The sequence below is a fragment of the Centruroides vittatus genome, unplaced genomic scaffold, assembly GCF_030686945.1.
Source record: "Centruroides vittatus isolate TY-2023 unplaced genomic scaffold, ASM3068694v2 contig_352, whole genome shotgun sequence".
NCBI lineage: Eukaryota > Metazoa > Arthropoda > Arachnida > Scorpiones > Buthidae > Centruroides > Centruroides vittatus.
In genome coordinates this window covers 1,301,985-1,319,080 of record NW_027122175.1, presented here as the reverse complement: position 1 = coordinate 1,319,080, position 17,096 = coordinate 1,301,985, and the positions used below count along the sequence as shown (strand labels likewise).

At 38.2% G+C, this 17,096-nt stretch overlaps 1 protein-coding gene across 4 annotated transcripts in view; it reads left to right on the top strand.

Annotated features, from left to right (window-relative positions):
* Window positions 1-16,809, top strand: part of LOC136974646 (iroquois-class homeodomain protein IRX-6-like) — a 54,103-nt gene extending 37,294 nt beyond the window's left edge. For all 4 annotated transcript variants that reach the window (XM_067269575.1, XM_067269573.1, XM_067269572.1 and 1 more), the window contains exons 3-5: window positions 3,779-3,894; window positions 11,161-11,531; window positions 14,898-16,809. In XM_067269575.1, coding sequence (XP_067125676.1) covers window positions 3,779-3,894; window positions 11,161-11,531; window positions 14,898-15,712 — 1,302 coding nt within the window. In that variant the 3' untranslated portion in view covers window positions 15,713-16,809. The remainder of the gene's footprint in view (window positions 1-3,778; window positions 3,895-11,160; window positions 11,532-14,897) is intronic.
* The last annotated feature ends 287 nt before the right edge of the window (window positions 16,810-17,096 follow it).

Below are 17,096 nucleotides of genomic sequence, written 5' to 3'. Positions count from 1 at the left end.
TACTATTAGAGTTTGAATATTTCTTTTCTTCTTCTTTTTTTAGAGGAATAAAAGGTATCTTAATGGAAATGCAGCGAGTGGGGTTGGTGTGAAGTTCACATCTCTGGCAAAGAAGGGTGGAGTTGGTAAAACAAAATCCGGTTTATTACGCAGTTACATGTCGACCCGATGTTTAATATAACTGGCAAACAAGGCGTGGATACCACATAACTTAACTTCCTCTCTGTTTCATGATGATAAAGCCAACTCTGGGGACGGTTTGGTCACAAAATAACTTAACTACTCGCACTCCCTGTACATTTCTTTCGCTCTCTTCCCCCTCGTTTTTTCCCTAATTAGGCCCAGAGGTGTGGAATCTTTTTCGAGTTTTAACATTTAATCTCCATTATGCAGTTAAATGTTTGAGTGGACAATCGTTTTGACTCTTTTAATTGATCATTTTAAATGCTTCTAATGTGTTCCCCCTTTTTTTTAACGTTTTGGGTTATTTCGGGGGGTTTTTTAGTGTCGTTTTAAAGTGTAATTTATTGTTTTTTTTACGTTTTTTAGTGTGTTTATGAGTGCATTTCTGTTCGTTCCGTGATAGATTTTGTTGTTCTTTTTTATGCTTTGAACGAATGTTTTGCATATTTTTAACTGAAATTTTTGCATTTTAATCCATTTTGAATGAAATTTTCTCATTTTTTGTCATTTTAATCTCTTCCTTTCATATATTTTTTTGCTTATTTTGAATGGAATTTTGCATCTTTTTAGCGATTTTGTGAATGCTTCTTACACTCTCCACACATTTTGCATCTGATTAACACTTGCTTTTCACCCCTAAATAACCATTTTTTTCTATTTTTACTCATTTTAAACATATTTTAGACTCAATTTTACACCTTAAATCTCTGAAAATGCATACTAAAAATCAACTTTCCGGCCAGACATCCCTCATTCACCAACCTTTCCGCATCTCATCTTTGAATTTTTATAATTAAAATTAAACACGAAAATAACCCACTCGCTACCCTTAAAAGAGCCCGAAACCCACTTTTAAAATTACAGAATAATTTTTTAAAGTACGAATTATAAAATTGGATGTAGGTAAACGAGCCTTGTAAGTTACAAAAATCGAGAAGAGGGAGGGAAGAGAAGGAAGGAAAAGTTGCAAAGAGTGAAAGAGAGGGGATGAATTTTCATTGGTGAATACCTTTAACCTGACGATCCAGCAATGGAAAGATGTCGAATCGATCGCAGCAAGAAGGGAAGGGTATAAATTATCCGAAGACGTCTCTCCTATTACCTACCAAGGGGACCGTGCTGTAATTTCCGCCCAATGTTCGATGATGGAGCATCTAACCTTCCGAAGACAAACACACGTCTGGCAAGACGGACGTCGATGCATGGCACCCCCGAGATACGTCGTAACAGCGTATTATCGGGGTGGAAACTCGCAATCTAATGTTGTCTTTATATAGCGGGGCAAACTTCTAATGGAGGGGCGCAGGGTAATGAAAGTTGACGGATCTACAGGGCCTAGGAACGGTCCTTGAGCGCAATTTTTATGAAGGGTGTTTCTTTTACGCAGTAATCTAGACGGACAAACTGCTAATACACCTACGCTGCACTTCATTAAGTCGCACTACTTGCCAGTTTCTTGGCCTAATCATAGGTTGCACTTCTATTATAATGTACACAACACGAACAGTGATTTTTTTCTTTTTTTTTCTCTTTTTCTTCTTCTCCCCTCGTGCACGTATGTAATTTCTATCTGACAAATAGCCTATAGGCTAGCGGTTAATATAAACTTTTACACTGTTATATATAATCTGGATGATAAGAGCAAGTTTTATTACGGATGATGCTTCAGTTTTAAATTGTTAATTCCACTTTTATTGACAATTTAATGGTGGAAATTGTTTAACCTAAATGATTTTTCGTAGAAAATATTTTCCTTCCCTTCTCCAGATTATTTATAAATTCTAATTTTCTTTTCCTTCGTTAAAGATAGCCTTTTAATGTTTTAATCGGTTGTCAGAACTTATTATGTAAATAAGTAGCTTTCCCCCTATTTTTTAAAATAATTTTTGGTAGGAAAAGGCTTTTAAAAAATTTTTAAGGTGTAAATTTCATTTTTTCTCAACAAAATAAGCCTTCTTGTCTATTTTCCAAGCAATCGGATTCTTCTTCTCAACACCGCTCACAGTTATTTTAAAATAGGCCTAAACAGAGCTTTTTTCTCTAGCTCGACAGCTCAATTTCCGTACAACTAGAGCCTTTCCTAACCTTTTCAAGACTCGTAAAATCATAAATTTTATCCAAACGAGCCTTTTTCTATACGTTTCGGATGATGAATTCGATACCGTTTGCTCTAGTTAAACCACACCGAAAGGGGGGAGAATAATGTTTATTTTGGGTAAATCGTTGCCTAAACACTGACCCTATCACCTATCACAAACTTGTAAAAACAAACATTTTACTCATTAAAGCTTGCTTATCTTAAATCTCTTCTAAATTCGACACCCTTACCACCCGCACTCCGTCTATAAATTACGCCAAGATGGGTACCAAATCTCCTATTGAGATCCACCTCCTTCTGTCGTGCTTCCACTTCCTAGTCGATTGGTTGATTCGACGGCTTATTCAGCCATCATTGGTCGTGCAGCATCAACTAGGGTGGCCATTGGTTACTTAGCTGCATTCGCGCCCAACGAATCCATTTTGCTCCCTTTACTTCACCCCCCGTAAGGGCTTTAATTATCTTCTACAAAGACAGGAATCTTCGGAAGCGTGCTGTCTAGAGGTATATAATTACCAAGTTTCTCCGTGTAAGACCTCATAACTGGCATTCTTTGACCCGCAGTTCGCGTATGAACAAGTTTTCATAATTCCAGTTTCAGTTATGGGGTCAGATAATGGCCTCGTCTGCCCTTGCCATAAAAATGGGCAAGTGTAGTAGAAGTTTATAATAGATACGAGGCCATTGCCAAGTCCTTTCTTCTTTATTTATTAAGAAAATTTCGAATTTTAACCTCCTACTTTTGATTGTTTTTAACGATTTAACTCGTTAGTTAACTACTTTATAGCCTCTTGCTGATGAGTAGAAGTTTATCCTAGAAGTTAAGTGGATGATAATCATATGCTAATGTTGTAGAGCCGGTTGCTAAATTTCCACCCCGCATTATGCAGAGTAGGAAACGAAAATCGGTCGTGTTTTTGTTAATTTTTAAAGAGAACAAATCGAATTGGGGGGTTGCTTTTGTGTAGAAGAGAAAAGGGGAGAGGAAGAGAGAGAGAGACTCGGAAGACAAATGGGTCGACGAAGTAACACGTCAACACATCTGTTGATGGGTTTTCGTGGAAGACGGTTACTCGGGCCATAGTCGACTCCATTGTGAGACAAGCACGTGCTTCGAATATCGTGTTACGAGCCTGCTACGTTCATTAGTCATAGCACCTGGACACTAGACAAAGCCGCGAGCCGTCTTTTGTTGCTCCAACTTCTCAGAGGTCCAGCACGTCTCCGGTCACGATTTCGTCCAGATTAATAAATAAACATTTCTCCAATTTTCTAAACTTAAGCTTTATTTAATTAATAGTATTTAAACAGCCTTAAGACCGTGTGAGAGTTTATCGACAGGCTAAAGTCGCGCGTTGAGCCTTAAGTTATTAGGCGCTGCAGAAACGATCCCGGTGCACAAACAAAGAGGCTAGACTACATTAGAGTTGTTAATAAGAGAATAGTTGTTGTAATGATTAGAGAAGCGAGTTATTAACAGCCTTCTTCTCTCAACAGGCGAACGGGTTTGACCTGAAGGACAACTTGGAAGCTTGGAGGAGTTTGCCATACGCAGCTTCTGTTTACTATCCTTACGAATCAGCAGCTTTGGCCGGTTATCCATTCCCCAACGGGTAAGTCGACGCCATATATCGAACTTAATTAGCTTTTACGCTTTCTGCTATTGGATGCGGCGGTGAGAGATTTATCCTTCGTGAACAGTAGATATTACGGGTCCTCCGGAGATTATTTCTCTATACATTCCGAATTCACACTAATTTAGTTGTTTTAAACATCGTTATTACATTATCCTTATTATGTATTGTGTTGGCTTGATTAAGTCCACCTTTCTGATTAACGATCCGAAGAGGTGATGTCTCTTAACTCCTTTGTTTGAATGAGAAACCCCCAAGAATCTGCATAAATCTTTATAGTAGGATTATGTGTTATGCTGGAAAGCCAACCTAAAGGAAAAATAGTGGCATTTTCCTATTCGTGTTTAATGTGCCAACTCCTTGTGAGTTGCTTTAGAAGGAAAATCATCAGCATCCTTTACAACTAGGCCACCTACAAAACAGCACATCTAATTATTTAGGCCTACATTTTTAGGAAACGTGCCTTAACACATGATGGGATGTTGTTATATGTTAAAGAAATTAAGGAGAGAACAACCGTTAGAGAGTTTTTCAAAGATTCGGCTACTCTCTGCCCATCTGAAGCATCCTAACAGAGAATTTAGGCGTGATATCAGCTATCAGTTCTTGTGTGTCTTGCTATAATTGATCAGAAACACGTTAAAAATAGCAGATTACAATTCGAAATTTGAGGGTGAGGAAGAACAGAATGTGTGACATACTGCAGAAATCTGCTTCTTTGCTAAATCCAAGCATTTCCTTACGTGCAGAGACATCCTACCAATGTAAAAATTACACTGGTGAGGCGCTAGCACCATGTAAAAACCCGATCTACACGAGTCTTTACTTTAAAATAGGAAAGGATGTAGTGTTCTACAACAACAAGATCCATCTTTTTAGGTTATTGAAATAACCTACGTGCTACAAAATTTCCCCAACATAAAGCTCCATAGGCCATATGCTACGTATCAAAGGAAGAATAGAATAAAATGAAGGATCAATATTCATTAATTCCTTAAAAATTGCAGTTAAATTAATCTATAAGGAAGCCTTCCCTAAAAATTGCATATATATGTATATAAGTGGCCTAGTGAGAAGCTCAGCCTCGACTTACTATACTGTTTCGAAGGAGCAACACTGATAAACACTTCAGAAAGGGGGGTTTGGGAACTTAAAAAATGTGGAATTTGCATAATTTTAGAAGCGATAATTTTAATATAAATGCGGTGTAGGGTTTGGAAAACTAAGATGGCGACCGATAAAAGAAAAGAATGACGACAGAGACAAGGAGTAACGAGTAAAGAGCGGCCCTGCGCGACAGGCCAATTTTTCAACGTTATCCGCAGTGTAAACACGTTCGGGGCGTAGAAGACAGATGATCCCCCTTCTGCGCCTTGCTATGTGAGATATTTATACGAAGAAGCACTGTTTCTGGCATTCTGGTTTTGTTATGAATCATTAATCACTCCCTGTATTCGACTAATTAAAAATTAATGGAACGCTTTGGCACTAATTTAATTGTTAGACGACCTCTTATTTCTGATTTTTCTCGACTCTCCTACACAGGTTAGCATCGATTACATTAATCCGCATTACCTCGTTTGATAGCTTTCCTACTAAATGGGGAGAGTCATGGCCTAAAAATCGTTTCCTCGGCGTGTAAAATGGCAAATTTTCTGTTTACATCATCCAGTACACGTTTTAAAAAAACAGGTAAAACGGGAGGATCTTATACAGGTAACAATCGTCCAGGTAAATATATCGGGGGGCGACTTTGCTTCTCGTGTTGAACGTCACGCGACGATGAACAAGTCTCCACTCTGACAATTCTCCCTTTTGTAAGGGCCAATTACTTCGCACGACAAACACCACGCCTTTACACTCATCTATTGACTGTTTCGCCTCCAAAACATTACAGAAACATCTCACTTGTTTTTTGGAGTAACGCCGCCAAGTGTCACGTTTCCTTGTGTGTTGTTTTTTTAAAACATTAAATTCATTTCGAAGTGGTTTAAATTCATACAATGAATTCGATTAATTGCTAAAAGGGGGCCTAAAACATCGATAAACGATCTGCAGGGTCAAAGAACGCCATTAAATCCAAAAAAAAGAAAAAAAAATTTAGAGCGCGTGTTTACAGACCAATACGAAAAGATTGACTTTCTAGGAAGGCTTAAATTTTACAACAAACTTACGTGACGTGCCTTTCGTGATAGTTACACACCTTCACTTCCGCCCGCGTGACTTGTTATTAGGTCTAACTGAAAGTGGAGCTGCGCCTATTGTCCTTTCATCGAGCATTGTTTCGAACTATATATGATTACATACGCCACATCAATCAATTAACGCCTTCAATGGGTTCATGAGATAAACGAGCCTGTTTAAAACAACCTTTCTTTTTTTATACAAAAAAAAGAAGGATAATCTTTCACGAAATGATAAATTTGTCGACAGAAGATTTCATTAAAATGAAAAAAAGGCCTTAATTTGCCTCCGGTTGTACTCGGATCACGCTTTGCAACACGGAAAGCCTTCAAGCATTGTCAGAATGGCTCATAACGAGCCCAATATGAATGTTTATGAGAAGTTATAGCCCGCAGGAACGACCGAGCAGTTCCAATCCTATAGAATCAATAGTCGAATAGGGCACTATAGAGTAATGGATGTTTACCCAATTCTAACCCGGGGGCCAGGAAGTGCAGAACGTTTGGAAATGAAACGTTGGAGTAGAGTGAGATTGATTTCGTTGGTGGAACGAAAACCGTTTGGCTAAGTGGCTAATTGTGTCTAGCCGCCAGGCCTAGAGCGAAGAGAGGGGGGATGGCTAACGACTAGTGGTTTTGCCCTTTCCGAGTCACGTGAATGATTAGTGGTTCTGTTTCCTCTACTGTACCAGACCCTCCGATGTAAATGAAGAGATAACGATTAGAGTGAAGGGGGGTGCGCACGCCGAGATCGTCGTCTCCTTTTCGGGAATTTATTAATTCTGTAAAGAGATTCGCAAGATTTCTTGTCACGCTACCCGCTCCCTGGTCGTGGCACCCAACGAGACGTTCGGAATTTGAGAGTTTAAAGTTACGCCGAGACTAGTTCGACTCGAGTTTAATGAAGCGATCGAGGTTTTTAAAAAATGCAAGAAGGGGGAAGGAAATTAGGCGCGTGAAGCAAATTCCATTAGGCATGCGCGTTGAGAAGCAGAGTGTATTGATGGAGCGGTAATTCGGAAAAGTGCAGCGACGATTACTCTGCTAAAAGGGGGCGGAACTGTCAACTGCAATTCTCGGCAGCGAGTCTGTGGCTTCACGTGATTAATGGATCGTGCCAATCGTGTGCCACCGACGATCTTCTAATTGACATCTCCGGCTTGGATCTCCCCCTTTTTTTTCAGGTAATGTGCCAAGTGAGAGGCACAATGTCACCCGACGCCACTTCTGGGATATTTTTAAAACAAATAGTAAAATAGCTTCTGTGACAAATCGCAGCCGCATTAAAGGCCCCAGCGCCCCTCTTCTAATTATCACAAGGGGGTGGAAAAAATAAACTAAAAATCGCCCGTTTGCTCGATTTTGTTTTCGGATTAATTACGTTACTTATTACGATAATGGGCATTGGTTAACTACTATCAGAAATGAAACTGTTAATCCCACGTCTACATTGCTTGAAATGCCTATCATTAATGCCTATAGGCTGAAAGTGAAGGCACCGTTTGTAGGCAGAATCAACTTTGTAGCGATTGAAGATTTAATTACTTCCTAGACATCATCCTGATTGCTTATCATTATACAGTTATTCAGTGATGAAATTTAATTATCTAATATCGTGAATGCCTATCATCTATACAGTTAAGCATCATCAGAGAATTTAATTAAGCTTACACATCACTGTAATTTCGACATCATCTATGTCTCCACGCAATTATTTACAACTATGAAGTACCTACATGTGAATGATTAATTAATAGGTACAGTGCAGTGCATAAAACACGTGTACAGGGAAGATTTTCAGGAAAGGCTGCTCCTGATTAATTAACGGGTTTATAAAAACGTGTATAGTACAGTACTGTACATGCAAGATTTTCAGGAATGCTCCTGATTAATTAATGGTTACACAAAATGTGTACAGGAAAGAAGGGTTGCTCCTTGCACCTCGTGCACGAATCCTTGCATGTGGTGCACGAATTTTATAACTTCTTCGATACTTTCTGCCGCAGTTTTTTCTCGGTATTAAGTTTAGAGGGCTACCTTAATTTGGACAATAAAAGAGGATGGAAACCGGAAGCCGTGATGCATACAACGAATGACGTCGATGCATGTCGTAATTGTGACTGTATCTACGCATAAATTCGCTTTTAATCCGGGGTAGATTTATTGTGTTCTTGAAAACTTCTCGCTACACTGATCAATTCTAATAAAACTCAAAATATCCAAGTCCGAGTTCCGTCATAGATATTTTACGATAAGCCGCAGCAGTATATATGCCCCGAAAAGATCGACATCAGGATGTCTCCTAATGTTAGACCAGGCCGGATCCTGCACAGCCGTTACGCCAACATACCACTGGAACCAGTGTTCCGTGTAATCAAGACGGTAAAGTTAGTCACAGACTATTCGCCAAATTTAATATTTATGGCCATATCAGTCCACCCGTGGGGGTGGCGGATGGGCAAACCACTTTTCTCTCTCCCCTATCAATTTGGGGTCGGATACGAGTGGCCACCCTAAGGAGTTTCCTGCTGCAATATGGGGGCTTTCATGCAGAGTGGCTCTTATTGGAAAGTTTTAAAACCGTATTACTACCGGGGGTTTCCTTCTGACTCGGAAATTAAAGCGTTCGTTTTTAAAAATCGAAGGGGGTGAAGCCGTTACGGCGGTCTACTTTCAAAAATTGAAAAGTAGGAGTTCAAAGGTCACTAAAATGGTTAGGAATTTGTATATACGTTTCGTAACCTCATTAACGATTATGTTTAGTGTAAAAGTTTGAAGGGGTGAGAGTTCAAAGGTCAAATTTTTGAGTTATTATTACTAAATTACGTATCGATTCGAGATCGTAACAATTTTCTACACCCGTCGCTTCACTTATAATAAAGTTTTATCCGCGAATAATTTTTAATTATTGATTTTTGAGGTCACACTACAGCGGGTGACTATTTTACCGATTTAACTATTAAATTTTACCGTAAATTATCATTTTATTACGAAAATTCTAGCTTAATCATGCTATTTAATAAAACTTTATCCATTTTGAAGGCCGTGCAACAAATCGAAGTGAACCTAAGATGAGCGGAGAGAGTTCAAAGGTCACTTTTTAAAACGTAAATATATATTAATTCGCGCGTAGAAGCGCACCCCAAACCTGAATATAAGCATTCTTGAGGACGAATTTTACTAAAAAATATGCTTTTTACTGAACAAATAAAAAAAAATTCTTTCCCCTCAATTAGAAACGTGTTTTGGGAGTTTTTACTTTTCGACTTCTCATTACATTGATTAATACCATTGTCTTGAAAGAGAAGGTAAAGTGCGTGCCAAAAGAGTTGTCTTTGGCAGCTGCAGTTTTTTCTATTTAATTTTATTTTTTTTATTTTATTTGTGGATTGTTAACACTCTACTCGAACTGCGTCACGCCATTACTTGTGTTTCCGGCAGGTTTTTATAAAAACAACAACAGCAGGAAGTGAAGTTGGTTTCTATTGACGAATGTTTTGTTCCTGAGATAGTTTAGGATGCTGTGCGACTCCTCAAGAAAGGAAACGTGTGTTGCTTTCGTAAAAAATACTTTATTGGGGTCTATACTCCTCACCTACAAGAGAAAACATTGTTTTGTCTTCGTTACATGATTTGTCTCTTAGTTTCTTACTCTTTGCTGCCCCCATCCTTTGTGTATAAGATCCTGTAACTTTATAAACGAAGATGCGGGTTTATTCCGATAATAATCGATATATGGATTTAAATTTAATCAATTTAAAATTGATTATATATTTTCTTATAAATTATTTGATTTTACGGATGATTTGACTAGTTTCTGACGTTTCCTCAACTGTTATAGATGATAGTTTAAAGTAGAGAGTTGATTATCTTGGATGATAACTTTGGATACTTGAAGAATCTCGGAGATTTAATTTAATTCTATTTAATTTTTTTTTTGTTAAATAATTTTGGCAATTGACAAATGAGCAAATTTCGCGCATTTTACGGATGATTTGATAACTTTCTGACATTTCCTTCAACTCTTAAAGATGATAATTTAAGCAGAGGGTTGGTTATCTCGTATGATAAGATGCCTGGAGAATCTTGGAGTTTTATGGAGCTTGGAGTGTTTTAATTTAATTCTACTTACTTTTTTTTGTTAAAGAATTTTGGCAAGAGACAAATAAGGGACAAGTAAAGTGTCTGATGCAGATAAATTACGAGTATCGAAACGATCAGATAGGAAAGTTAAGAGATCGGATCACTTCTCCTGCTTCTTGCTCCTCTTGTTCTTCTTCTTTTTTAAATGGCAATTAATATCGTCTAGATTTACAAACCAGACCCCAAAAATTAAATAAATTCAAGTTTTATTTTTATCTCCTTTAGATTATCTAAACAGCTCGGAGGCATGTTACGGGAACAGATACGAATAAATATTACTTTAGAAGTTATCTTTCAGGGTTGGTGAAGTCGACTCTAATCGAATATTATTGTTTAATTTGGAGTTGTTCTTATCGAGCTTCATTGATTCGTAACGTATGCTTTATAAGGAATAAACTGTTACGCCCGATTGCGTGTATTTGTTTCTTGTGGTCGACGTAACGCATCGTTGATAAACGTGACTCTACGAACCAGGACAACAACACAATGAACGTTATTGCGAGGAAGAAGAAGAAGAAGAAGAAAAAAACAAAAAAAAATCATATATATTAAATAAATAGCGACAGATTGAAGAACCTGATTTTAACAATTTATAACATAAATTGCTAATAATTTTTGAGCTTATATTTCCGGAAATTTTCGTATAATCCGGAAAAGAGAAGTGGGTTACTCTACGATGCGTGTAATTCTATAGGGATTCTCTAGAATATGTTAGCCCTGAGCTAAGTTGAATGGACCATTCTCTATGTTTAAATAGGTCGTTTAAGGGGTGTTATCGCGTCAACTTTCAAGTTATAACCAAAGAAGGAAGGGGAGAAATCTCACTTTCGCATTCCAATAAGTTGAATTTTAATATTTTGTATTGTAAATTAGATCGATGCTCTTATTTTCTTTCTTCTTATTATAATTTTTTCTGTAGTTATGCTGTCGATTTAAATGGTGCCAGAAGGAAAAATGCCACAAGGGAAACCACAAGCACTCTAAAAGCATGGCTGAACGAACACAGGAAGAATCCCTACCCCACTAAAGGGGAGAAAATCATGCTAGCCATCATAACCAAAATGACTTTGACTCAAGTCTCCACCTGGTTTGCTAATGCCAGGAGGAGGTTGAAGAAGGAGAATAAGATGACGTGGTCGCCTAGGAATCGTTGTGACGATGATGACCCCGACGTCGACGGGGGTGACGACGGAGCGGGGAGGACAAAAGACGGCGATAATGACGCTTCGAGTAAAGACGGTGGTTCCGCCGACGAAGACAGGCACGCAGATCGGGTTCAAGACATGGAAGGTGAGTATTTTACGCTTCTACACGCGTGTTTTTTGGCATATAAAATGTTAAAATATCGCATAAATCCGTCGGCAAAGTCGACACGCCAGACAGGATAGTGGTGGCGCACATGTAAGCTATTGAATGGCATGACACACGACTGTCAAAAGAACAAGTGTCCGAGAAGAGTCCGTGTAAAAGTCAGGAGACAGAAGAACACTTCGATCTGTCTCTACATGATCCTCTTAGACTGCTAGACAATGCACTGCACAAAGAAGCAGAGTATTTGAATTTACAAGGGGTGGGGATTGTACTTCCCTCCCGGGATAACCCTGCACGACTCGGATTGACGTGGATTGACAAGATTGCTGGCGTAGGACCTTTTTCTTTTAGACCTTATCCTTCACTCACACACACACACACGCACGCACACACACACACACACATACACACACACATATATATATATAAATATTTTTTCTTACCCTGGGAATTGCTCTAGAAAAATGATATAGCCAAGATTTTAAAAAATTCTATAGAAATATATCCTCAAGGGGAGGTAGCAGCAGTGGAACGAGATATAAATCTGTATTTTCGGCTATTTAAGACATGTAACATAGCAGAAACTTTAATTTATAAAAGAAAAATTTAATTTTTGATTATTTTTTCCGTAAGAAAAAAAAAGCAAGTTTCTGGAGTTAGTAAACTTAATTCATATTTTTTTTATCACGTTCTGTTCTTTTTGTGTTATCGAAAACACTTCAAAAATTTTAAAAAATAACTTTAAAACGGTTTAAAAAATAGAAAAAAAAACTTTTTTTTGTAGGAAAAAAGGAGAAGTCTTTCTACTAAACATGAAAGAATCAACAAAAAAGTCTGCTGTCTTTCTGCTGTCTTATTCTGTCTTCTTTTCCAAACATACCAACCAAGAATTCCTCCATCTTTTTTCTCCATCTTCCAAGTCACTCACACAACTTTAACTTAATTTTTTTTTTCCTGTGTCGTTCATTAGTCAATTAGCTTTTCTTTAATTAAGGTTCCTATTTTCTACACTGTTTTTTTGTTAATTTCTTTTTTTATTTTGAAATCTTTCTTCTACTTTCGTCCATTTGTGACGATCCCTATATAATTAGTATAACTGTACACAAGTTAACACGAGCAAACATTTAGACAAGGGATAATGTCCCTAATGCTGAGAAACACCTAAAACTAACGAGACACATACTTAATCCTTATAACAAACATTCGCAGAAAGAGAAAAGACAGATTTCTAATCTTTGCACAACCTTTTCGAATTGGAAAAAATTAAGCTTTTTCTCTATCATTTATAAGGTTAAAAAAGTTCGAATTTATAACCCCCTAAATTTAATTACTTTTCCGAGGAACTAAATTAATTTTCTGCGCCTTATAAAGTCCTATTATCCTAAAGAATATCCTTTAAATTTTTAAAATATTTTTGTGGGGTATAATGCACTTAACCGCGGTTAACCTCTTTAAGAATACAATAAAGAGTTTCTACCCCTTTAAAATAGGGTTTAAAGTGTATTAAATTTTTGTTAAAACAGTAAAATTTTCTTTTTAGAAGATTTTCTGTATAAATTTCTTAACGAGAAGGATGAAAAATGCGCTCAAAAAACAAGAGTAGTGTGCTTTAAAATACTTTCGCCCCTTTAAAAATTCCGTGTTTAAAGCGTTTTACCTTATTAATTTTAGGGAAATTTTTATTATAAATTGCCGAATATTCCCTAACAAATGCTTTACGTCTCGTCATTAAACAATAAACAAGACCCTTACATTCGAGGACCTTGCATAGACTTAAAAGTGAGAGAAGCAAACTGGATTTTGTCAGAAACTTGTTTCAAACAAGCAAAACAATGTAGCAGACATGAAACAGGAATTACGGTTCCAATATAATAAGTGGTTCTTTAAGAACTAGCAACTGCACACAAAGCAGAGAAAGACTTTCATTAAGAATACAGTTTTTGCTTCTCCTTAATGACTATCGTGTCAATGGATTATAATCCCCCTCTTCATTTAATGACTCACAACAATAACCAGAGAGTGCATCAGCCAATTGTGTCCATATGAGCAGAGTTGTAAACAAGTGCAGCACCACTATATGATTCTAGCCAATCATATATAATTATCTGATAATCTACCTCTTAATAGACCTTCTAGCATTATAACCACTAGATGTGTAATCACGGGAGAGGTTTTCCTTGTGTGTAGCCGGTAATAACCAGATTTCTACTAGTTTAATAGTACACTTATTTAGAAATATCCCCCTTTATAGCGTTTTTTATATATTGTCCTTATTGATTTGTTAGAATTCATCATTTTACCTAACTAATTTGCATATTTATAGACTAGAAAGACGGTTAAAACACTGCAGAAGACGGGGGTGATGGTGATTGGTTTCGGCTCCCTCGTCAAAATTTAGAAAGGTTAAACAAATTTCACACAAGGCTGCACGCATTTGTAGATTGAAAGGGGGGATATGACCAGAATTTGGTGGCCGTAAAGGTGACATCTGCCCGTAGAGAGGTGGGTTTTTAATTTGTTAGACGGTCACTGCACTTATCCATCACGAAAGTATGACAACTAAAGAACCAATACCGAAACCACGGGGGTTAACGAGTCTACTGGAGTGTGTAATAGTTGCAGACGCTTTAAAATGTAATATTACTCGGGGTAATCCGTCCGCACGTGAATGTCAAACGTTGCTAATTGCATGGCAAAATTTCGAAATGTTGAAAAAGAAAAAAAAAGTTGATGTGATGCCGGAGTACAAACTCGAAACTAGGGATTAAAAATGGGGAGGGGGTGGTATTCTGGTTCGGCATGGCTGACTACAAATTAAGATGGAAAATTGTTAGTTTATATGGTTTTCATTGTACGCTTGTAAATTGTGCAATGCGCGTAAGTGCTCTGACAGAAGTGCGTGAGGACGGATTCATCCATCATTGTCTAATCACACTGACTGGAATTTCCCATAAATATTCTATGTAACGCGATCTTACACGTCTAACTATCTTGCCCACGTTCTAGACCGAGTCCATTATAATATATATATTCATTGTGTTACATATCGGACTGGAATAATAGATAAATTACGGGTATCGTCATGCGTTTGGCACAATGATAAATTCTTAAAATTGTACAGAAATCCTGTTTTCGACTGCGTGAGAATCTTCTATACGCCAATGTAACATTGAAGTTTTGAAAACACGCGATGGTTTTCACGCATTTTAGTGTGCCGGAGTCGTGTAAGAGGAAAAACACGTGGTATAGGTGCCACATCTAGTGCCAAGCCGAATGGCGATACTCGTACGCAAGTTATTGTTTTTTCTAAGCATTGTAGTAAAGAAATTATCTCTTTCGAAATAGGTTTAGACGAGGGCAAAGTGGAGTTTGTCGACGTGGACGATGACTCCAAGTCTTGCGAATCGGCCATCAACGATCTTCACGTGCATACAAACAGCTCCGACAAGGAGAACCGCTTCGTGAGTAAACCACCGACCATCAGCCCCGTTTCGGAGGGTTTAGGCACGGACTCCGAGTCTTCCCAGGCATCTCTTCTGTCACCGTCTGCCGGCAGCACGGGTGGCACCGTAACGGATTTGCCCACCACACCCAAGCCACGCATCTGGTCTCTGGTGGACACGGCCACTTCGGGTGCCGGTACCAATTCGGGTGCGGGATCCTCGGCTCTTCCTACAGTGACGTCACCGGGAGCCGCCCGATTGAGTCCTCTTCATCGCGCCGCTCGATTGGAGTACTTATCACCTTATCCTAAGCCACAACCCGCCTGGTATGCCGGAACGTTAGGTGGTATCAATGCCACCAATGGTGTACCGTTACCGGGATCGTTCCCGCTCTCTGCTGTATACACGTGCCCTCCAATTGTCAACCCGGCTCTTTCTTCGATGACATCACCCACTTCGACAGGGTCCTCGCCCCTACCGGGATCTGCCGTCCTCACCGAATCCTCAGCATCGGCCGTCAGCTCTTTGAACAGGTTACGCACGGCGGCTGCAGCCTTCCCTACCGCCGACATACACAAAACTGTTGTGGCCACGGCTGCCGGTACCGGTCCCGGAAGCGGAACTGTATTCAGTCTAGGTGTACCGGGGGCTAGGTTGATGTCTGCTTCTTCCTCTGCACCCTCGGCCACAGGAGGACAGAGTAGGGTGGTGTCGTGATTGCTCCACTTCGCTCGGACGTCATCCTAACATCCAATTTAGTGCCGTGCCAAGCACGCAGCTCATAGAACACCACCAAAATAAGTCTATATATATATATATATATAAATATATATCGACAGAACTGAACTAAACTTCCAGTCCTGAATCTTCCGAAGCCTCGTCTATTAGACTGCCTGTACAGTGGGACGGGTTGGGAGAAAATCTCTCCCTCATTCATATCCTTGCTGCCAAAGAAAGCCTGTTTCTGACAGAAAGAGTGATTCTACAAACAAACACACACATACACACACACACACACACACAAACACATAAAAAAAGGACTCCTCAAAACGGAAACGTGACCAGAAGTGTGAAAAACTCTAAAAAAAAGACTAAATATTATATATATAAATATATATATATATATTTCTTTTTTCCAACAAAAAACAACAATTGCTTTTTTGTTTTTTTGTAAAAATGGGGCTCTAAATATCTAGTTTTTTGAAAGGAAAAAAATAATAATAATTATAATTATAAAAGTAGGAAGTGTGTCTGTCTGACCGAAAGAGGAGCCCCTACCCATTGATACAGGTGGATGCGACTCTTCGGTTCTTCAACCTTTTAACCTTCTGAGTTTCTATTTTAGAGGACTACTGTTTGCTTGAGAGTATATAAGTTATTAAAAGGAGAAAAATTGGAAAAAAAAAATATGGAAAAAACACACACCCCTCTAGACTAGAATCGGTAGAGTTTGATCCTTTTTATCATCCTCCTCCCCCGTTATTTATGCCCTGATAACTTGTGTATCCACTTTGCTTCTTTACTCCGGTGTCCCATGTTATTCAGTGTTTAGATCACGAACAAGCAATATCATGGACTCTTAGATCTGTCCATTGGTGTGACGACCGATACTGATTGATACTGAACGACCGATTCTATAAGAATCTTATTCCTAAAATAGTATCCAAGGTGATATGTGAGTGTGTTGACGTTATTACTGTAGCAGTTCCAGATCACCGATGGGGTGTGTCAAAATACAGAACAAAGCAAATCATTAACATTGTATACAAAGGAAAAACGATATCACCAAATAAATCAGTATAAACTAAAAAAAATATATTGTATATTATATTTTTTTGAATTTTATTTTAATACTTTTTTCTTCCTCGTGTAATAATTTAAGTAGGGCCTTTAAAATAACCGGAAATATTTATACTTCCGGGCATATTTTAAGTAAAAATTCGAGAAATTTTATTCTGTTTTATTATAAAATTGTTTAAATTAATTAATTTTTAGGGTTTAGAACTTGAACAAGGCGCTACTTAAATTATATTACGAGTTACGTTTCGAAGCGGATTTTCTTTCTTTTTTGTTTGTTTTTTTTAAATAAAACTTAACGGGA